The 14,304-nt window shown below is 32.2% G+C and overlaps 5 protein-coding genes across 5 annotated transcripts; 2 read left to right on the top strand and 3 right to left on the bottom strand.

Annotated features, from left to right (window-relative positions):
- LOC145759940 (uncharacterized) lies at nucleotides 1–1,182 on the bottom strand. Its single transcript, XM_082573793.1, has one exon. It carries the CDS (start codon nucleotides 1,180–1,182, stop codon nucleotides 166–168), a length of 1,017 nt encoding a protein of 338 aa, XP_082429919.1. The 3' UTR covers nucleotides 1–165.
- A 258-nt stretch (nucleotides 1,183–1,440) lies between these two features.
- Nucleotides 1,441–2,323, bottom strand: LOC145759943 (type I phosphatidylinositol 4,5-bisphosphate 4-phosphatase-A-like). The gene has a single exon (XM_082573796.1). The coding sequence runs from the start codon at nucleotides 2,255–2,257 to the stop codon at nucleotides 1,466–1,468; it is 792 nt and encodes a 263-aa protein (XP_082429922.1). The 5' UTR covers nucleotides 2,258–2,323; the 3' UTR covers nucleotides 1,441–1,465.
- Nucleotides 2,324–3,111: 788 nt separating this feature from the next.
- LOC145759449 (uncharacterized) lies at nucleotides 3,112–8,076 on the top strand. The gene is made up of 16 exons (XM_082573286.1): nucleotides 3,112–3,315; nucleotides 3,428–3,529; nucleotides 3,685–3,808; nucleotides 3,968–4,063; nucleotides 4,301–4,431; nucleotides 4,616–4,665; nucleotides 4,783–4,893; nucleotides 5,082–5,161; nucleotides 5,336–5,501; nucleotides 5,770–5,868; nucleotides 5,941–6,042; nucleotides 6,164–6,376; nucleotides 6,478–6,708; nucleotides 6,965–7,071; nucleotides 7,144–7,302; nucleotides 7,374–8,076. The coding sequence occupies exons 1-16, from the start codon at nucleotides 3,125–3,127 to the stop codon at nucleotides 7,611–7,613; spliced, it is 2,202 nt and encodes a 733-aa protein (XP_082429412.1). The 5' UTR covers nucleotides 3,112–3,124; the 3' UTR covers nucleotides 7,614–8,076.
- A 161-nt stretch (nucleotides 8,077–8,237) lies between these two features.
- Nucleotides 8,238–9,705, bottom strand: LOC145759579 (zinc transporter ZIP12-like). The gene is made up of 3 exons (XM_082573429.1): nucleotides 9,702–9,705; nucleotides 8,730–8,920; nucleotides 8,238–8,402 (listed from the first exon to the last, which is right to left on the bottom strand). Exons 1-3 carry the CDS (start codon nucleotides 9,703–9,705, stop codon nucleotides 8,265–8,267), a joined length of 333 nt encoding a protein of 110 aa, XP_082429555.1. The 3' UTR covers nucleotides 8,238–8,264.
- A 548-nt stretch (nucleotides 9,706–10,253) lies between these two features.
- On the top strand, nucleotides 10,254–13,145 carry LOC145759577 (uncharacterized). The gene is made up of 9 exons (XM_082573427.1): nucleotides 10,254–10,346; nucleotides 10,521–10,686; nucleotides 10,955–11,053; nucleotides 11,126–11,227; nucleotides 11,349–11,561; nucleotides 11,663–11,893; nucleotides 12,150–12,256; nucleotides 12,329–12,487; nucleotides 12,559–13,145. Exons 1-9 carry the CDS (start codon nucleotides 10,254–10,256, stop codon nucleotides 12,796–12,798), a joined length of 1,410 nt encoding a protein of 469 aa, XP_082429553.1. The 3' UTR covers nucleotides 12,799–13,145.
- Nucleotides 13,146–14,304: the final 1,159 nt, after the last annotated feature.

The raw sequence follows: 14,304 nt of genomic DNA, 5'->3' as shown, positions 1-14,304 counted from the left end.
CTAAACGAAATGAAATAGTTTTAATGTTACATGAAAAAAAGTAAATACAAGGGCAATAAAAATTTAATGCACAAAATGATCATGACCTTTCAAATAAACTAAGGTTACGTTACATTTATTACATTGCTTTTAATTTAGTTAAATTTTAAAGCAAAATAAACACAATTACTGCAAATTTTCAAAGTTTTGTGTCATAGAAAATCCAGTTGAGTTACTATTCCCTCGCATTTTTTTCTTGTTAGGTTTATAATCATCGTCATTCTGTGGACTTATTGGTCGAAATGTGTTAATATAAGCTGAGTGTTCACCCACTTGATTGGTTACTGTGTAGGAAGAGCTTGCTTGTGCTTTGCTTATTGACTCAGTCTTTACAAAAGGTAACCACCTTGAACTAGTAGATTGTTCAGGCATAGGATAAGTCCATGATAAGTCTTGTTCTTGAACTTCTGATTTTATTTTAGCTATCGGAGGTTTGGTTTTCTTTTTGGCAAGCCTATTTTCAGTTTGCACCTTTTTTGTAATGTCTTTTATCAGGCGGTCACTATGCTCTATTACATCATGTTTATAAAACTTAACAAGATCATTTACATTACCTGCACCATGATCATGCAACACTTGGTCAACTGCATCGTACATCCCAGTTCGACCTGTTATAGCTTGATTCTCATATATTAATTTCAGAGATTTTGAAAGCTTATTAAAATATTCAGAGGTTACATATTCCAGCATATCTAATGCCGAGTTTGTAGTTCTAATAAAGCCAGCTTTGAAAGCAATTGTTGCTACTGATTTTCTTATTAAAGCCTCAACAACGGAAGTCCGTAAACCGTAAGATTGGGATTCAAATTTCGGTTCAAGCAAAGGTGGTGCTGATAGAACTTTCCGAAGTTTAGGAGAATTTTCAGTTGGAATTGACGCTTGAAATTTAGCAAGTTTTTTCTTATCAATGTCAGCAATTTCAGTGTCGTTGATGTATTCTTGTATTTTTAAAGCAGTTTTTGTATATTGGCAAACAGGAATGTCACGTACAAGTTTCGGGGTATCTGTACATTTTACACTCTTTGGTTTTTCTATTTTATACATCTTTGGATTTCTCATATTTAACATTGAACCAGTGATTTGCATAGTTCCTTCTAATGCTGTTAACTGACCCCATTCCAAAACTGCTTCCTTGTTTTCCATTATTGACTGCACTTAAATTCAATCTTCACATATAACAATAAATTAAGTTACCCATTGTTCAATACATGATTATTTGTATTAGGTTTAAACATATTCTAAAATCAATAAGGGGTTTAACAGCATAAATTGCAAAGTAAATACAAATAATAGGTTTATGAATACAATTTATCAACAAAAATGAGGCCTTTATAAAAAAAACACAATTATCACACATGAAAAATTGAGTAACTATACAATATATTAATTTAGTAAGTTTGTACATTTAGTTGAAAAAATATTGCAGTTATGTGTATTGAAGTGCCGGTGTACGCTCATATCTACTTACTCTCATTCTACAATAATATACAAGCAGAAGTAAAAACACAATGCTTAGAAAACAAAAAGAACCGACAACAGAATAAAATGTCGACGCATTATGAATAATCTTTTCAATTGATAGAAGGGTAACAAGAAGTGCAACGGTTACAGATAAAAACAATAACACACAATACAGTCGAACTCTCGTCTGTTTGTATTCTTTTCCAAATGAAGAACGGCCATGACAAATTGGACAACGGCTATAACCTACAGGAATAGTATCACTACAACTGAAAGTGGAATGGCAATAAACACAAATAATTTTCCTTGAGTTGTGATTTCTTACATGATGACGATTAGGTGAAGAAACTGGTCTTAGACTAATTACTAATTTGCAATTAGGTCGTGGGCATACAATCCGCTCAGATGTTTCTTTGCAGATAAGCAAACAGTTACAAGGACATCGGACATATTTTTTCCCCTCAGGGGGAGGCCTGATAGGGGTTGCTTCCCCACAGGAATAACACTGAATAACATGAAGGTGAACTTTACCTTCAACATGAAGAATAGTCTGGCATACTCGACAGTTTATAAAGGGGACCCCGGAGTTAGTGCTAATTGGGGTGCTACCCTCATCAATAATTGGTGTAGCTTGTACTGAAGGGGTATATGGAGGTGGCTGGTCCTGGTAACCATGTCCATTATGTAATAAGGTATTAGCTTGTGGGTCTGCTCCATTTATGTCCAGCAAAAGGGGTTGTCTTTCGTTCATATCCATTTAGTAAATTTGTGTAATAACGTTTTACATCACAACATTCCTATACCTTAATAATTTGTTTTCTTAAGATCTGGTTACACAAAACAGCAACTATTAGCCAAATTATTACAAATCACACGCTTGCACAACTTGTATAATCTTTTATTGGCAGACTGAGTTAATTAATTACCAAACATCCAATAATGTAGAATTAGCTTATTTTAAACGGTATTTTATTGCAACAATACCTTTTAATATATTAGGTATTTCTTTACATGAGTAGTATTTCACATGACAAAGCAACTATCGCCTACCATTTCTTTAAACTAAACTTGTCTTGTGACCTGATGACTTCGGTCTTTGTTTACTAAATAACCCAAACCAAACATTTTTAACCAAAAGCAAGCGACCGCAAGATGGTGCACAAGACCACACTTTAATGCATTAGCGTCGTACTAATGTAAATAAATTGCACTTATATTGATATTATTTAAGTTTTTAGCAAAATACAACTTTAACTAATCAAGTTTTATTAATATATCGTTATAAAAGTTTCACCAAATAGTGCAAAAGCTAGAAAATGTGCTTTCTATAAAATTTATCCTCATTTTGTTCCTACACTGTTCAAGTAAACACATTGCCCTTCCTTAAAACATTGCCCTTCCTTAAGTATATAGTAAAATTGTAAGGTATTGAATTAAGCCATAGCAATATCCTTTTGTGGAACCTTTGGTAAGAAAGGGAAAAGGTATTTTTAGATAAAAATCCCCATAATCTCAAATAAAATGAGGAACTTTAAATGTTTGTTTATCGAAATATCTTTTTCTCAATCGTTCGAGTAATATTATTCTAGCATCTACTTAGTTTAGATTTTTATTGCCGGTTAAGATGGACTTGAATAATTTAAAGACACAGTTGTTGGCAGAAATTAAAGGAATTCATGAAGATCAGATTATTTTCGTGGATGATATTGAGAATGATGAAGAATATAAAACAGTCAGATTAACGACCCAAGAAAATTTAAACGAAAAAAAGCTCGCAACAATAAAATGTATCTTAAAAAAGGACGCAACTAAAAAGTATAACCTTGAAATATTTTTATTGTGCTTTCGTATAAATTATTTAAACTACAGCGTATACGTTATACAATATTAAAAATCGCAGAAACTTTATATTGAATATTTATTTTAGACGCCTCGATGATCTTAAACGAGAAGCCAATGCACTGAGAACATTAAAACATAGAAACATTGTATTATATTACGGGACCTTTGTATGTGAATCTTTAGTTGGGTGAGTATGAATTTATACAATAACATTATTTAGCTTGTTTTCTTATTCCTATTCAGACGAAAGTATACACAAAGTAACGTGCTCGACAATGTTAACGTTAACATTTAAACAAAAGTACTTTAAAATTTCTCTAAATGTTATTATTTGTTGCATAGAAACGTCTTGGAATATCATATATTTGGTAACGTACACCAGTTCTTTTCACGAATTCAACAAAATTTTAATATTGGAAATGCAACACAATGGATTATGCCACTCAAGCAAAACATATTACATGAGGTAGACACATTTTCTTATATTAACATTAAGTTTGTAACACATTTTCCCATAGATTGTGCTATAACCAACCCTACCTTTTACACTTTTGCATCAATTTAATGTTGTTGCGTATATTTTTTGCATTGTCACTCGTCAATGTTTTTATTCCATTACATGTAGGTTGTTGAAGCAATGATATATTTGCATCAAAAAGGGATTTTTTATTTAAACTTGAGAACTTGCAACGTCGTTTTAAACGAACATCTTGAGGCAAAGGTAAGTTTGTTGCAAAATATATCTTGTCAGACAGTTTGTGTAATATTCCAGGTATGACGTTGTATTACAAGCCACAAGGCTGTGGGTTTAAGACTTACATAAGTACAGTATGTAGTTCTGTGCTCTGTTTATACATGTAACTTTAACCTGCCCCTGAAAAACACTTTTTCTAAACAAAAATCATATCTCTTTTAGTTAACACAAAAAAACTTGCTAATATTTTTTTTTAATTTCAAGTTATGCAATTTTACTGATGTGACGTACGTTACTTCAAACCGGGTTTCGGATAATTATATCACGGGACCTCTTGCACCACCGGAATGTGGAAATTTAAACATTAAAGCAACCTCGTCTTGTGATGTTTACAAGTAGGCGTATTTAAATAATTACCCGTCTTTGCTCCTATGTCAATAAAAATTATCTTCAGCGAAGTACTATCATTATCTTATCTCTACGCATGCTAATATTTAAGGACCTTATCTTATAATACAACTATATTATGTACTTGTTTAATTTTTAATGAAAACAGAATTTTAATTTCTATTTGATCAGCTTTGGAACTTTAATATGGGAGCTTTTGACCGGGACTCAAATTTACAACGGTGACATAAATTTTACGTTGTCTGAATTAATTAAACCCGTGATTTAAAATATAAAATTTACATTTATTCTTTAATATCGCACCTGCGCTTATAAGTTATATTAGGTTTATTTAACAGATATTAAACCCAACAAAGCATATTTGGCCAAACCCTCGGTTCCCGTTTTTTTGCCAAATATAATGGAAAGCTGTTTGCACACCCAGCCTTGCAGAAGGCCAAGTTTTAAAGGTATTTAGTTTCACTTCAAGTTATTCAAATTAACATCATTGTTGTATTGAACTACGTCATGGAATTTTTTTAGTTTTATGTTTGTAGTGTGGATTAAATTTTTAAGATTAAAATTGGATTTAGAACGATATTTAGTGTCAAGTTTTAAGTTTATTTGTTAAAAAATTCTTAAACAATGTTGTTTGAAGAACTAAAGGAAAGAATCACGAGTGGAATTACCCCGAAATTATTGGACCGTGCATTAGTAGATTGTGGCGAAATATTTCAGGTAAGTTTTTAGCAAGTATCGTATCTTAGTAAAAGGAACTAAAAAAATATGTTTATTTATGAATAACTGTTTATTGTGATAAGAAAAGAAATAGTAAAAAAGAATACTAGAGTATAACACTCAATTTATTATTTACCAAACGACTTTTTGGTGACATTTAAACGATTTTTTAAGCCTAACAAAACGGAGCCAATGCCTGCAACCCAAACTCTAGTTATTAAAGTTGGACCACAGGTTGTTGAACCCAACAATGAGAAAGAGATTATGCCAAAAAATGTTGTAGAACTTCCTCAAAAAGACCCCCTAGAACCTGATACAAACTACTATCAAGTTGTTCCTGGTATTTTATCTTAACTCATTAAGGTTTTATACTATATTTCAAATTTCATACAACGTCATTTTTCTCATATCAGGATGAACGGTTTTACATGTTTTTAGAAAAGGGTATGTTGTTGTAAACGCTTGGAGATGTTAATAAACCTAAAACGCAAGGGCGAATAGTGTGGTATTGATGCGTCTCAAACCCAAAACCATTGGGCTAGTAATACAATGCCATTAGAAATATAAAGCTTACGCTGCCCGACTTATACATAATCTTATCTTTTTAGAAAATCAATCATTGTTGCCTCAAGAGGAACCAACTTCTTCAACATCAGTAATCCCACGTCAAGCTAGTAATTCAAGCAGTCCACAATCCACTTCTTTTAGTAAAAAAAATACTTAATTTTTGTTTTTTTTGTTTAAGCTTTAATATAATTTTTAATTTATTTTTGGTTTAGAATGTTTGTGTTCAAAGATTAGTTGGTTTGTTGCAACTTCAGTTGCAATCTTAGTCGCAGTGATTGCCATATTAGCAATCATTTACGTTACTGGAAACTCAGGTTTGTTTGTTTAACGAGTTCTTGGTTCAGCTGATGTTCATTATTACCTTTCTCCTTATAAATAAAACTTACACCTTCTCATTATAATCCTAGTTAAGTTGATATTTTCCCCCTAATATAGGTGGTTGCAAAGCTCTTTATGCCCCAGCCAATGGCGTTCTTGATTGTTCAAACGGTTTCCATAAGGAATCAGAATGTAAATTAACATGCAACGATCATTATCAGTTAAGGTTGTTACAAAAATATCCTGAGATGTTTGTTGTAAGATGCGTTAAGAACAATCTACTTGGCAAATATACGTGGAACAGCTCTGACATGCCGTTTTGTGAGCAATGTAAGTGGTGCAAACACTTATTGTTATGACTTTGCAACTTTATATTGAATATTTTTTTAGTAAAAATGTATTGTATTATTTTACAAACCTTTGCCCTTTAGATTTTACATGTGCACCAATGCATACACCAAAAGCAATCTCTTCTGCTTCGATCTGTCAAAATGTCACCAACACAATTAAAGTGAAACCTGACACAGTGTATTCTAACTTTAAAAACGGAACAACTTGCAGATTTCAGTGTCAACCAGATCACACACTAATTGGTGACAATAGGACAAGATGTCGAATGAATGGTAATTGGACAAGAAAAACGCCGATCTGCCATCAAGCGAGTGAGTCATTTTTGTATTAAATATTACTTAGAATGTTGATCCTACAGTTAGTTGTAAATAAATATTGTTTCACTGTTACACGTTACTTGTTACCTTTGTCAGTCTCAATGTAATGGAATCTGTTTTTATTGGGTTGTTGTTAAGTTAAATGACGTTTAAAAAACCCTAAACTTTATTGTGTTAGTATTTACAGTGTCCTAACTATTTCCGTATACTTATTCTCTGACAAACTTTTACAATTTATTAACCTTTTTAGAATGCCCCCCTTTGATTCGTCCGCGTAATTTGAATGTTGTTTGCAGTAACTACAATTTGGCAGGCTCTGAATGTAACTACTCTTGTCCAACAGGTTATCTAATCAAGGTCAGGCACAATTTTATAGAGATTTTAAATTAGATTTTGTTTTGTTAATAAAATCTTATGTTAAATATTTAGGGAACCCAGTCAAACAGGTGTTTAGCGTCGGGAAAATGGACTACTTCCACATTTCCAACTTGTTTTTGTCCGGAGTGTACGACTGGATCAAACTGTCAGTATACAACAAGTTGGCTGGTGCTCACCCAAAGTATTTCGGACAGAAGCGGTCCCTTTAATGTTAGTATCTCTAGACTTCTCTCGTTTGTGCTAATGAAGAATTGGTCTGAAACGTATTGTTTTTTGTTCAGGTAAATTTTGCTGGGTCCACTATTATGTGTACAAATTCTCATCACATATACAGTTGGAAATGGACCTATGATTGCTCCTGTCATGATATTAACAACTCACCAAAAGCATCATGTGAACATTTTAAATCTAAAAGAGGCTCGTGTGAGAACGCACTAGCTACTTTAATTCAGAATGCAGTACAGAAAAAAATTTACCCCAAACCATGTGATTTCGACCGAGTACCTGAACGGTGTCCATAGACTACACAACTATAACGTCTATCAATATTAGGTGCCTATGTTGAAGACCTTGTAGTGTTTATAAATATGAAGTTCACTCTGTAACAAAATGTAATTTAACAAATGCGCTTATAAGCTTTTAGTGGCTTGTCCGATTGGCAGTAAGTTACTACCAATAGTAAGTTTTTCTAGGGTTCTAAAAGCTGATACTGTCTTGTAAAAAAAAAATTGTGTTTATATTTGCGCTTCTATTTTTTTTTGATTATAAATCCAGTTGTTTTTCAATTAAGTTTCTTAGTGTAAGTCAACAAACTCTAAACGGCACTAGAAAAAATGCACATATTAAATAAACTATCATTTTTAAATGCAAATCAAAATCTTGGGAACTAGAAATTAGATTTTCTCCATTACAATAACTGTTTAATCATGTATATTACAAAGCATCATAATAGAGCTGTATTTATTAACAAGGTCCAATTATTGTAAAAATAATACAATTAACCAAGTGTCTTACAATATGAAGATTTAAAAATTATTTGGATACAAAGCTACAAATGCTTCACTTATATATACATTGATTTTAAAAAGACTAATTAACTACGTATATAGTGCATTTAAAATATTTTGGATAGATCAATTTGAAGTATTTGTATAGAAATTTTGAGTAGGCTTTTATGTTAATACCGTACGTATTTGGTCTTCGTACAAAGCTAGCAACAACAAAATTGTCCAGCCTAGCAGCATACCAAGATTTTGAAGAAAAAATTGCAGAACGGGACGGTCACTATGTTCTTCTATCATTTCGTGCATCTAAATTGAAAAGTAAATGTTAAAATGTGTACCAAACATGGCAGAGAGTTACATCCTTGTCGACTGAAATTTAATTTCTATTGCTTCCATATTGTATCTAAATTTAAAAGTAAAATGTCTACAAACATGGCACAGAGTTACAATCTTGTCCACTAAAATGTGAAAACTTTATTTAATTTCTATTGCTTTCATATTGTATTAAGGCCTGTTCACACGACGAGATATCGTTGCGCTGCGTTTCGTTACGCAACTTTACGAACGTAACTTTAACTTTTGTTAGTGTGAACGGCTCTGTTCATTTTAAGTGGTTGCGAAATCTTACGTTACGTTGCGTACGCCGTGTGAACGGGCCTTTAGTCGTAAAGAAGTTGCTTTGAACTTAAATAAGGTAACTGTGAGTTTAGGCTGTGCAGTTGGTGTAATACATACTACGTCTACTAGTGCAATGTACAAAAACATTCCCGCAATAACAGCAAGCATCCACTCTCTAGCTTCAGCGTTCTCAGCAATACTCAGTCCTATAAAAAATTTTAATATTGGAAATGCAACACAATGGATTATGCCACTCAAGCAAAACATATTACATGAGGTAGACACATTTTCTTATATTAACATTAAGTTTGTAACACATTTTCCCATAGATTGTGTTATAACCAACCCTACCTTTTACACTTTTGCATCAATTTAATGTTGTTGCGTATATTTTTTGCATTGTCACTCGTCAATGTTTTTATTCCATTACATGTACGTTGTTGAAGCAATGATATATTTGCATCAAAAAGGGATTTTTTATTTAAACTTGAGAACTTGCAACGTCGTTTTAAACGAACATCTTGAGGCAAAGGTAAGTTTGTTGCAAAATATATCTTGTCAGACAGTTTGGGTAATATTCCAGGTATGACGTTGTATTACAAGCCACAAGGCTGTGGGTTTAAGACTTACATAAGTACAGTATGTAGTTCTGCGCTCTGTTTATACATGTAACTTTAACCTGCCCCTGAAAAACACTTTTTCTAAACAAAAATCATATCTCTTTTAGTTAACACAAAAAAACTTGCTAATATTTTTTTTTAATTTCAAGTTATGCAATTTTACTGATGTGACGTACGTTACTTCAAACCGGGTTTCGGATAATTATATCACGGGACCTCTTGCACCACCGGAATGTGGAAATTTAAACATTAAAGCAACCTCGTCTTGTGATGTTTACAAGTAGGAGTATTTAAATAATTACCCGTCTTTGCTCCTATGTCAATAAAAATTATCTTTAGCTAAGTACTATCATTTTTTTATCTCTACGCATGCTAATATTTAAGGACCTAATCTTATAATACAATCTATTATGTACTTGTTTAATTTTTAAATGAAAACAGAATTTTAATTTCTATTTGATCAGCTTTGGAACTTTAATATGGGAGCTTTTGACCGGGACTCAAATTTCCAACGGTAGTATAAATTTTACGTTATCTAAATTAATTAAACCCGTGATTTAAAATATAAAATTTACATTTATTCTTTAATATCGCACCTGCGCTTATAAGTTATATTAGGTTTATTTAACAGATATTAAACCCAACAAAGCATATTTGGCCAAACCCTCGGTTCCCGTTTTTTTGCCAAATATAATGGAAAGCTGTTTGCACATCCAGCCTTGCAGAAGGCCAAGTTTTAAAGGTATTTAGTTTCACTTCAAGTTATTCAAATTAACATCATTGTCGGATTGAACTGCGTCATGAAATTTTTTTAGTTTTATGTTTGTAGTGTGGATTAAATTTTTAAGATTAAAATTGGATTTAGAACGATATTTAGTGTCAAGTTTTAAGTTTATTTGTTAAAAAATTCTTAAACACAATGTTGTTTGAAGAACTAAAGGAAAGAATCACGAGTGGAATTACCCCGAAATTATTGGACCGTGCATTAGTAGATTGTGGCGAAATATTTCAGGTAAGTTTTTAGCAAGTATCGTATCTTAGTAAAAGGAACTAAAAAAATATGTTTATTTATGAATAACTGTTTATTGTGATAAGAAAAGAAATAGTAAAAAAGAATACTAGAGTATAACACTCAATTTATTATTTACCAAACGACTTTTTGGTGACATTTAAACGATTTTTTAAGCCTAACAAAACGGAGCCAATGCCTGCAACCCAAACTCTAGTTATTAAAGTTGGACCACAGGTTGTTGAACCCAACAATGAGAAAGAGATTATGTCAAAAAATGTTGTAGAACTTCCTCAAAAAGACCCCCAAGAACCTGATACAAACTACTATCAAGTTGTTCCTGGTATTTTATCTTAACTCATTAAGGTTTTATACTATATTTCAAATTTCATACAACGTCATTTTTCTCATATCAGGATGAACGGTTTTACATGTTTTTAGAAAAGGGTATGTTGTTGTAAACGCTTGGAGATGTTAATAAACCTAAAACGCAAGGGCGAATAGTGTGGTATTGATGCGTCTCAAACCCAAAACCATTGGGCTAGTAATACAATGCCATTAGAAATATAAAGCTTACGCTGCCCGACTTATACATAATCTTATCTTTTTAGAAAATCAATCATTGTTGCCTCAAGAGGAACCAACTTCTTCAACATCAGTAATCCCACGTCAAGCTAGTAATTCAAGCAGTCAACAATCCACTTCTTTTAGTAAAAAAAATACTTAATTTTTGTTTTTTTTGTTTAAGCTTTAATATAATTTTTAATTTATTTTTGGTTTAGAATGTTTGTGTTCAAAGATTAGTTGGTTTGTTGCAACTTCAGTTGCAATCTTAGTCGCAGTGATTGCCATATTAGCAATCATTTACGTTACTGGAAACTCAGGTTTGTTTGTTTAACGAGTTCTTGGTTCAGCTGATGTTCATTATTACCTTTCTCCTTATAAATAAAACTTACACCTTCTCATTATAATCCTAGTTAAGTTGATATTTTCCCCCTAATATAGGTGGTTGCAAAGCTCTTTATGCCCCAGCCAATGGCGTTCTTGATTGTTCAAACGGTTTCCATAAGGAATCAGAATGTAAATTAACATGCAACGATCATTATCAGTTAAGGTTGTTACAAAAATATCCTGAGATGTTTGTTGTAAGATGCGTTAAGAACAATCTACTTGGCAAATATACGTGGAACAGCTCTGACATGCCGTTTTGTGAGCAATGTAAGTGGTGCAAACACTTATTGTTATGACTTTGCAACTTTATATTGAATCTTTTTTTAGTAAAAATGTATTGTATTATTTTACAAACCTTTGCCCTTTAGATTTTACATGTGCACCAATGCATACACCAAAAGCAATCTCTTCTGCTTCGATCTGTCAAAATGTCACCAACACAATTAAAGTGAAACCTGACACAGTGTATTCTAACTTTAAAAACGGAACAACTTGCAGATTTCAGTGTCAACCAGATCACACACTAATTGGTGACAATAGGACAAGATGTCGAATGAATGGTAATTGGACAAGAAAAACGCCGATCTGCCATCAAGCGAGTGAGTCATTTTTGTATTAAATATTACTTAGAATGTTGATCCTACAGTTAGTTGTAAATAAATATTGTTTCACTGTCACACGTTACTTGTTACCTTTGTCAGTCTCAATGTAATGGAATCTGTTTTTATTGGGTTGTTGTTAAGTTAAATGACGTTTAAAAAACCCTAAACTTTATTGTGTTAGTATTTACAGTGTCCTAACTATTTCTGTATACTTATTCTCTGACAAACTTTTACAATTTATTAACCTTTTTAGAATGCCCCCCATTGATTCCTCCGCGTAATTTGAATGTTGTTTGCAGTAACTACAATTGGGCAGGCTCTGAATGTAACTACTCTTGCCCAACAGGTTATCTAGTCAAGGTCAGGCACAATTTTATAGAGATTTTAAATTAGATTTTGTTTTGTTAATAAAATCTTATGTTAAATATTTAGGGAACCCAGTCAAACAGGTGTTTAGCGTCGGGAAAATGGTCTACTTCCACATTTCCAACTTGTTTTTGTCCGGAGTGTACGACTGGATCAAACTGTCAGTATACAACAAGTTGGCTGGTGCTCTCCCAGAGTATTTCGGACAGAAGCGGTCCCTTTAATGTTAGTATCTCTAGACTTCTCTCGTTTGTGCTAATGAAGAATTGGTCTGAAACGTATTGTTTTTTGTTCAGGTAAATTTTGCTGGGTCCACTATTATGTGTACAAATTCTCATCACATATACAGTTGGAAATGGACCTATGATTGCTCCTGTCATGATATTAACAACTCACCAAAAGCATCATGTGAACATTTTAAATCTAAAAGAGGCTCGTGTGAGAACGCACTAGCTACTTTAATTCAGAATGCAGTACAGAAAAAAATTTACCCCAAACCATGTGATTTCGACCGAGTACCTACACGCTGTCCATAGACTACAACTATAACGTCTATCAATATTAGGTGCCTATGTTGAAGACCTTGTAGTGTTTATAAATATGAAGTTCACTCTGTAACAAAATGTAATTTAACAAATGCGCTTATAAGCTTTTAGTGGCTTGTCCGATTGGCAGTAAGTTACTACCAATAGTAAGTTTTTCTAGGGTTCTAAAAGCTGATACTGTCTTGTAAAAAAAAAATTGTGTTTATATTTGCGCTTCTATTTTTTTTTGATTATAAATCCAGTTGTTTTTCAATTAAGTTTCTTAGTGTAAGTCAACAAACTCTAAACGGCACTAGAAAAAATGCACATATTAAATAAACTATCATTTTTAAATGCAAATCAAAATCTTGGTGTAGGGTTTGTCTAACTATACCCCACGTGACCAACAATAGGTTGATCGGAGAATAAAATACGCCCCTTGATCACAGATTGATCTCAGTTAATATAAAAATAATACCGATAATGGGCCCAGAATTGCAACTGTCTAACTCGACTGATACAACAATTGAAATACTCTACAATGTATTCAATATTCAGTACACAAGAAAAACAATTAACAAAAACAATACTGGCTTAACACTTACAAATCAATATTACTTTTAACAAAAACTAACTAAAGACCATTTATGAAATGTTAGAACAGGGCGAATCGTATTCTAAATATATGACGTACTAAAAGTAGAATTCCAAAATTATTCCAAGTTACGATACAAATAAAGACAAAAAAGGCGAAACACAAATCACGTGACTAAGAACGCTGGAAAAAAGGGAAAAACTTGAAATGACCGGGCGATAAGGCGATCCAAAAGAAGCGCACAATAGCGGCTAATGGTGTCCAACCGAGTGTGAAATTGTATTTAAAATTAATGAGAAAATATATATCAGTTTTCATATAAATGGACTTAACACTTGGGAACTAGAAATTAGATTTTCTCCATTACAATAACTGTTTAATCGTGTATATTACAAAGCATCATAATAGAGCTGTATTTATTAACAAGGTCCAATTATTGTAAAAATAATACAATTAACCAAGTGTCTTACAATATGAAGATTTAAAAATTATTTGGATACAAAGCTACAAATGCTTCACTTATATATACATTGATTTTAAAAAGACTAATTAACTACGTATATAGTGCATTTAAGTAAACACTCACAAGAAGTAATTATTATTGCAAAATCGCGTGCACTTTTGCTATTTTTAAGGTTCGGAATTATCTTAAAAAATGGTTTGCTAACTTTATAAAAAAACGCATAGCATTTTTTTAAATTAAGCGAATTACTTAACTTTATTATCAAGGGTATAGAAATATAAGTAACCACACCACACACTTCACTGTGCAAAAATAACGCTAGGTATTAACATAATAGGACAGATTAAGCAAATTTGTTTTACTAAGACTTAACAATGGGTATTACATTTACAATACTAGAAAATCTTACCTTTAGAATCAAGCTACTACTTCTATATTTAAAAACGTGGTCGTGAAAACA

The sequence above is a fragment of the Corella eumyota genome, chromosome 7, assembly GCF_963082875.1.
Source record: "Corella eumyota chromosome 7, kaCorEumy4.1, whole genome shotgun sequence".
Classification (NCBI taxonomy): Eukaryota; Metazoa; Chordata; class Ascidiacea; order Phlebobranchia; family Corellidae; genus Corella; species Corella eumyota.
The sequence above is the reverse complement of the archived record's forward strand: the minus strand, read 5'-3'. Positions and strand labels throughout refer to the sequence as shown.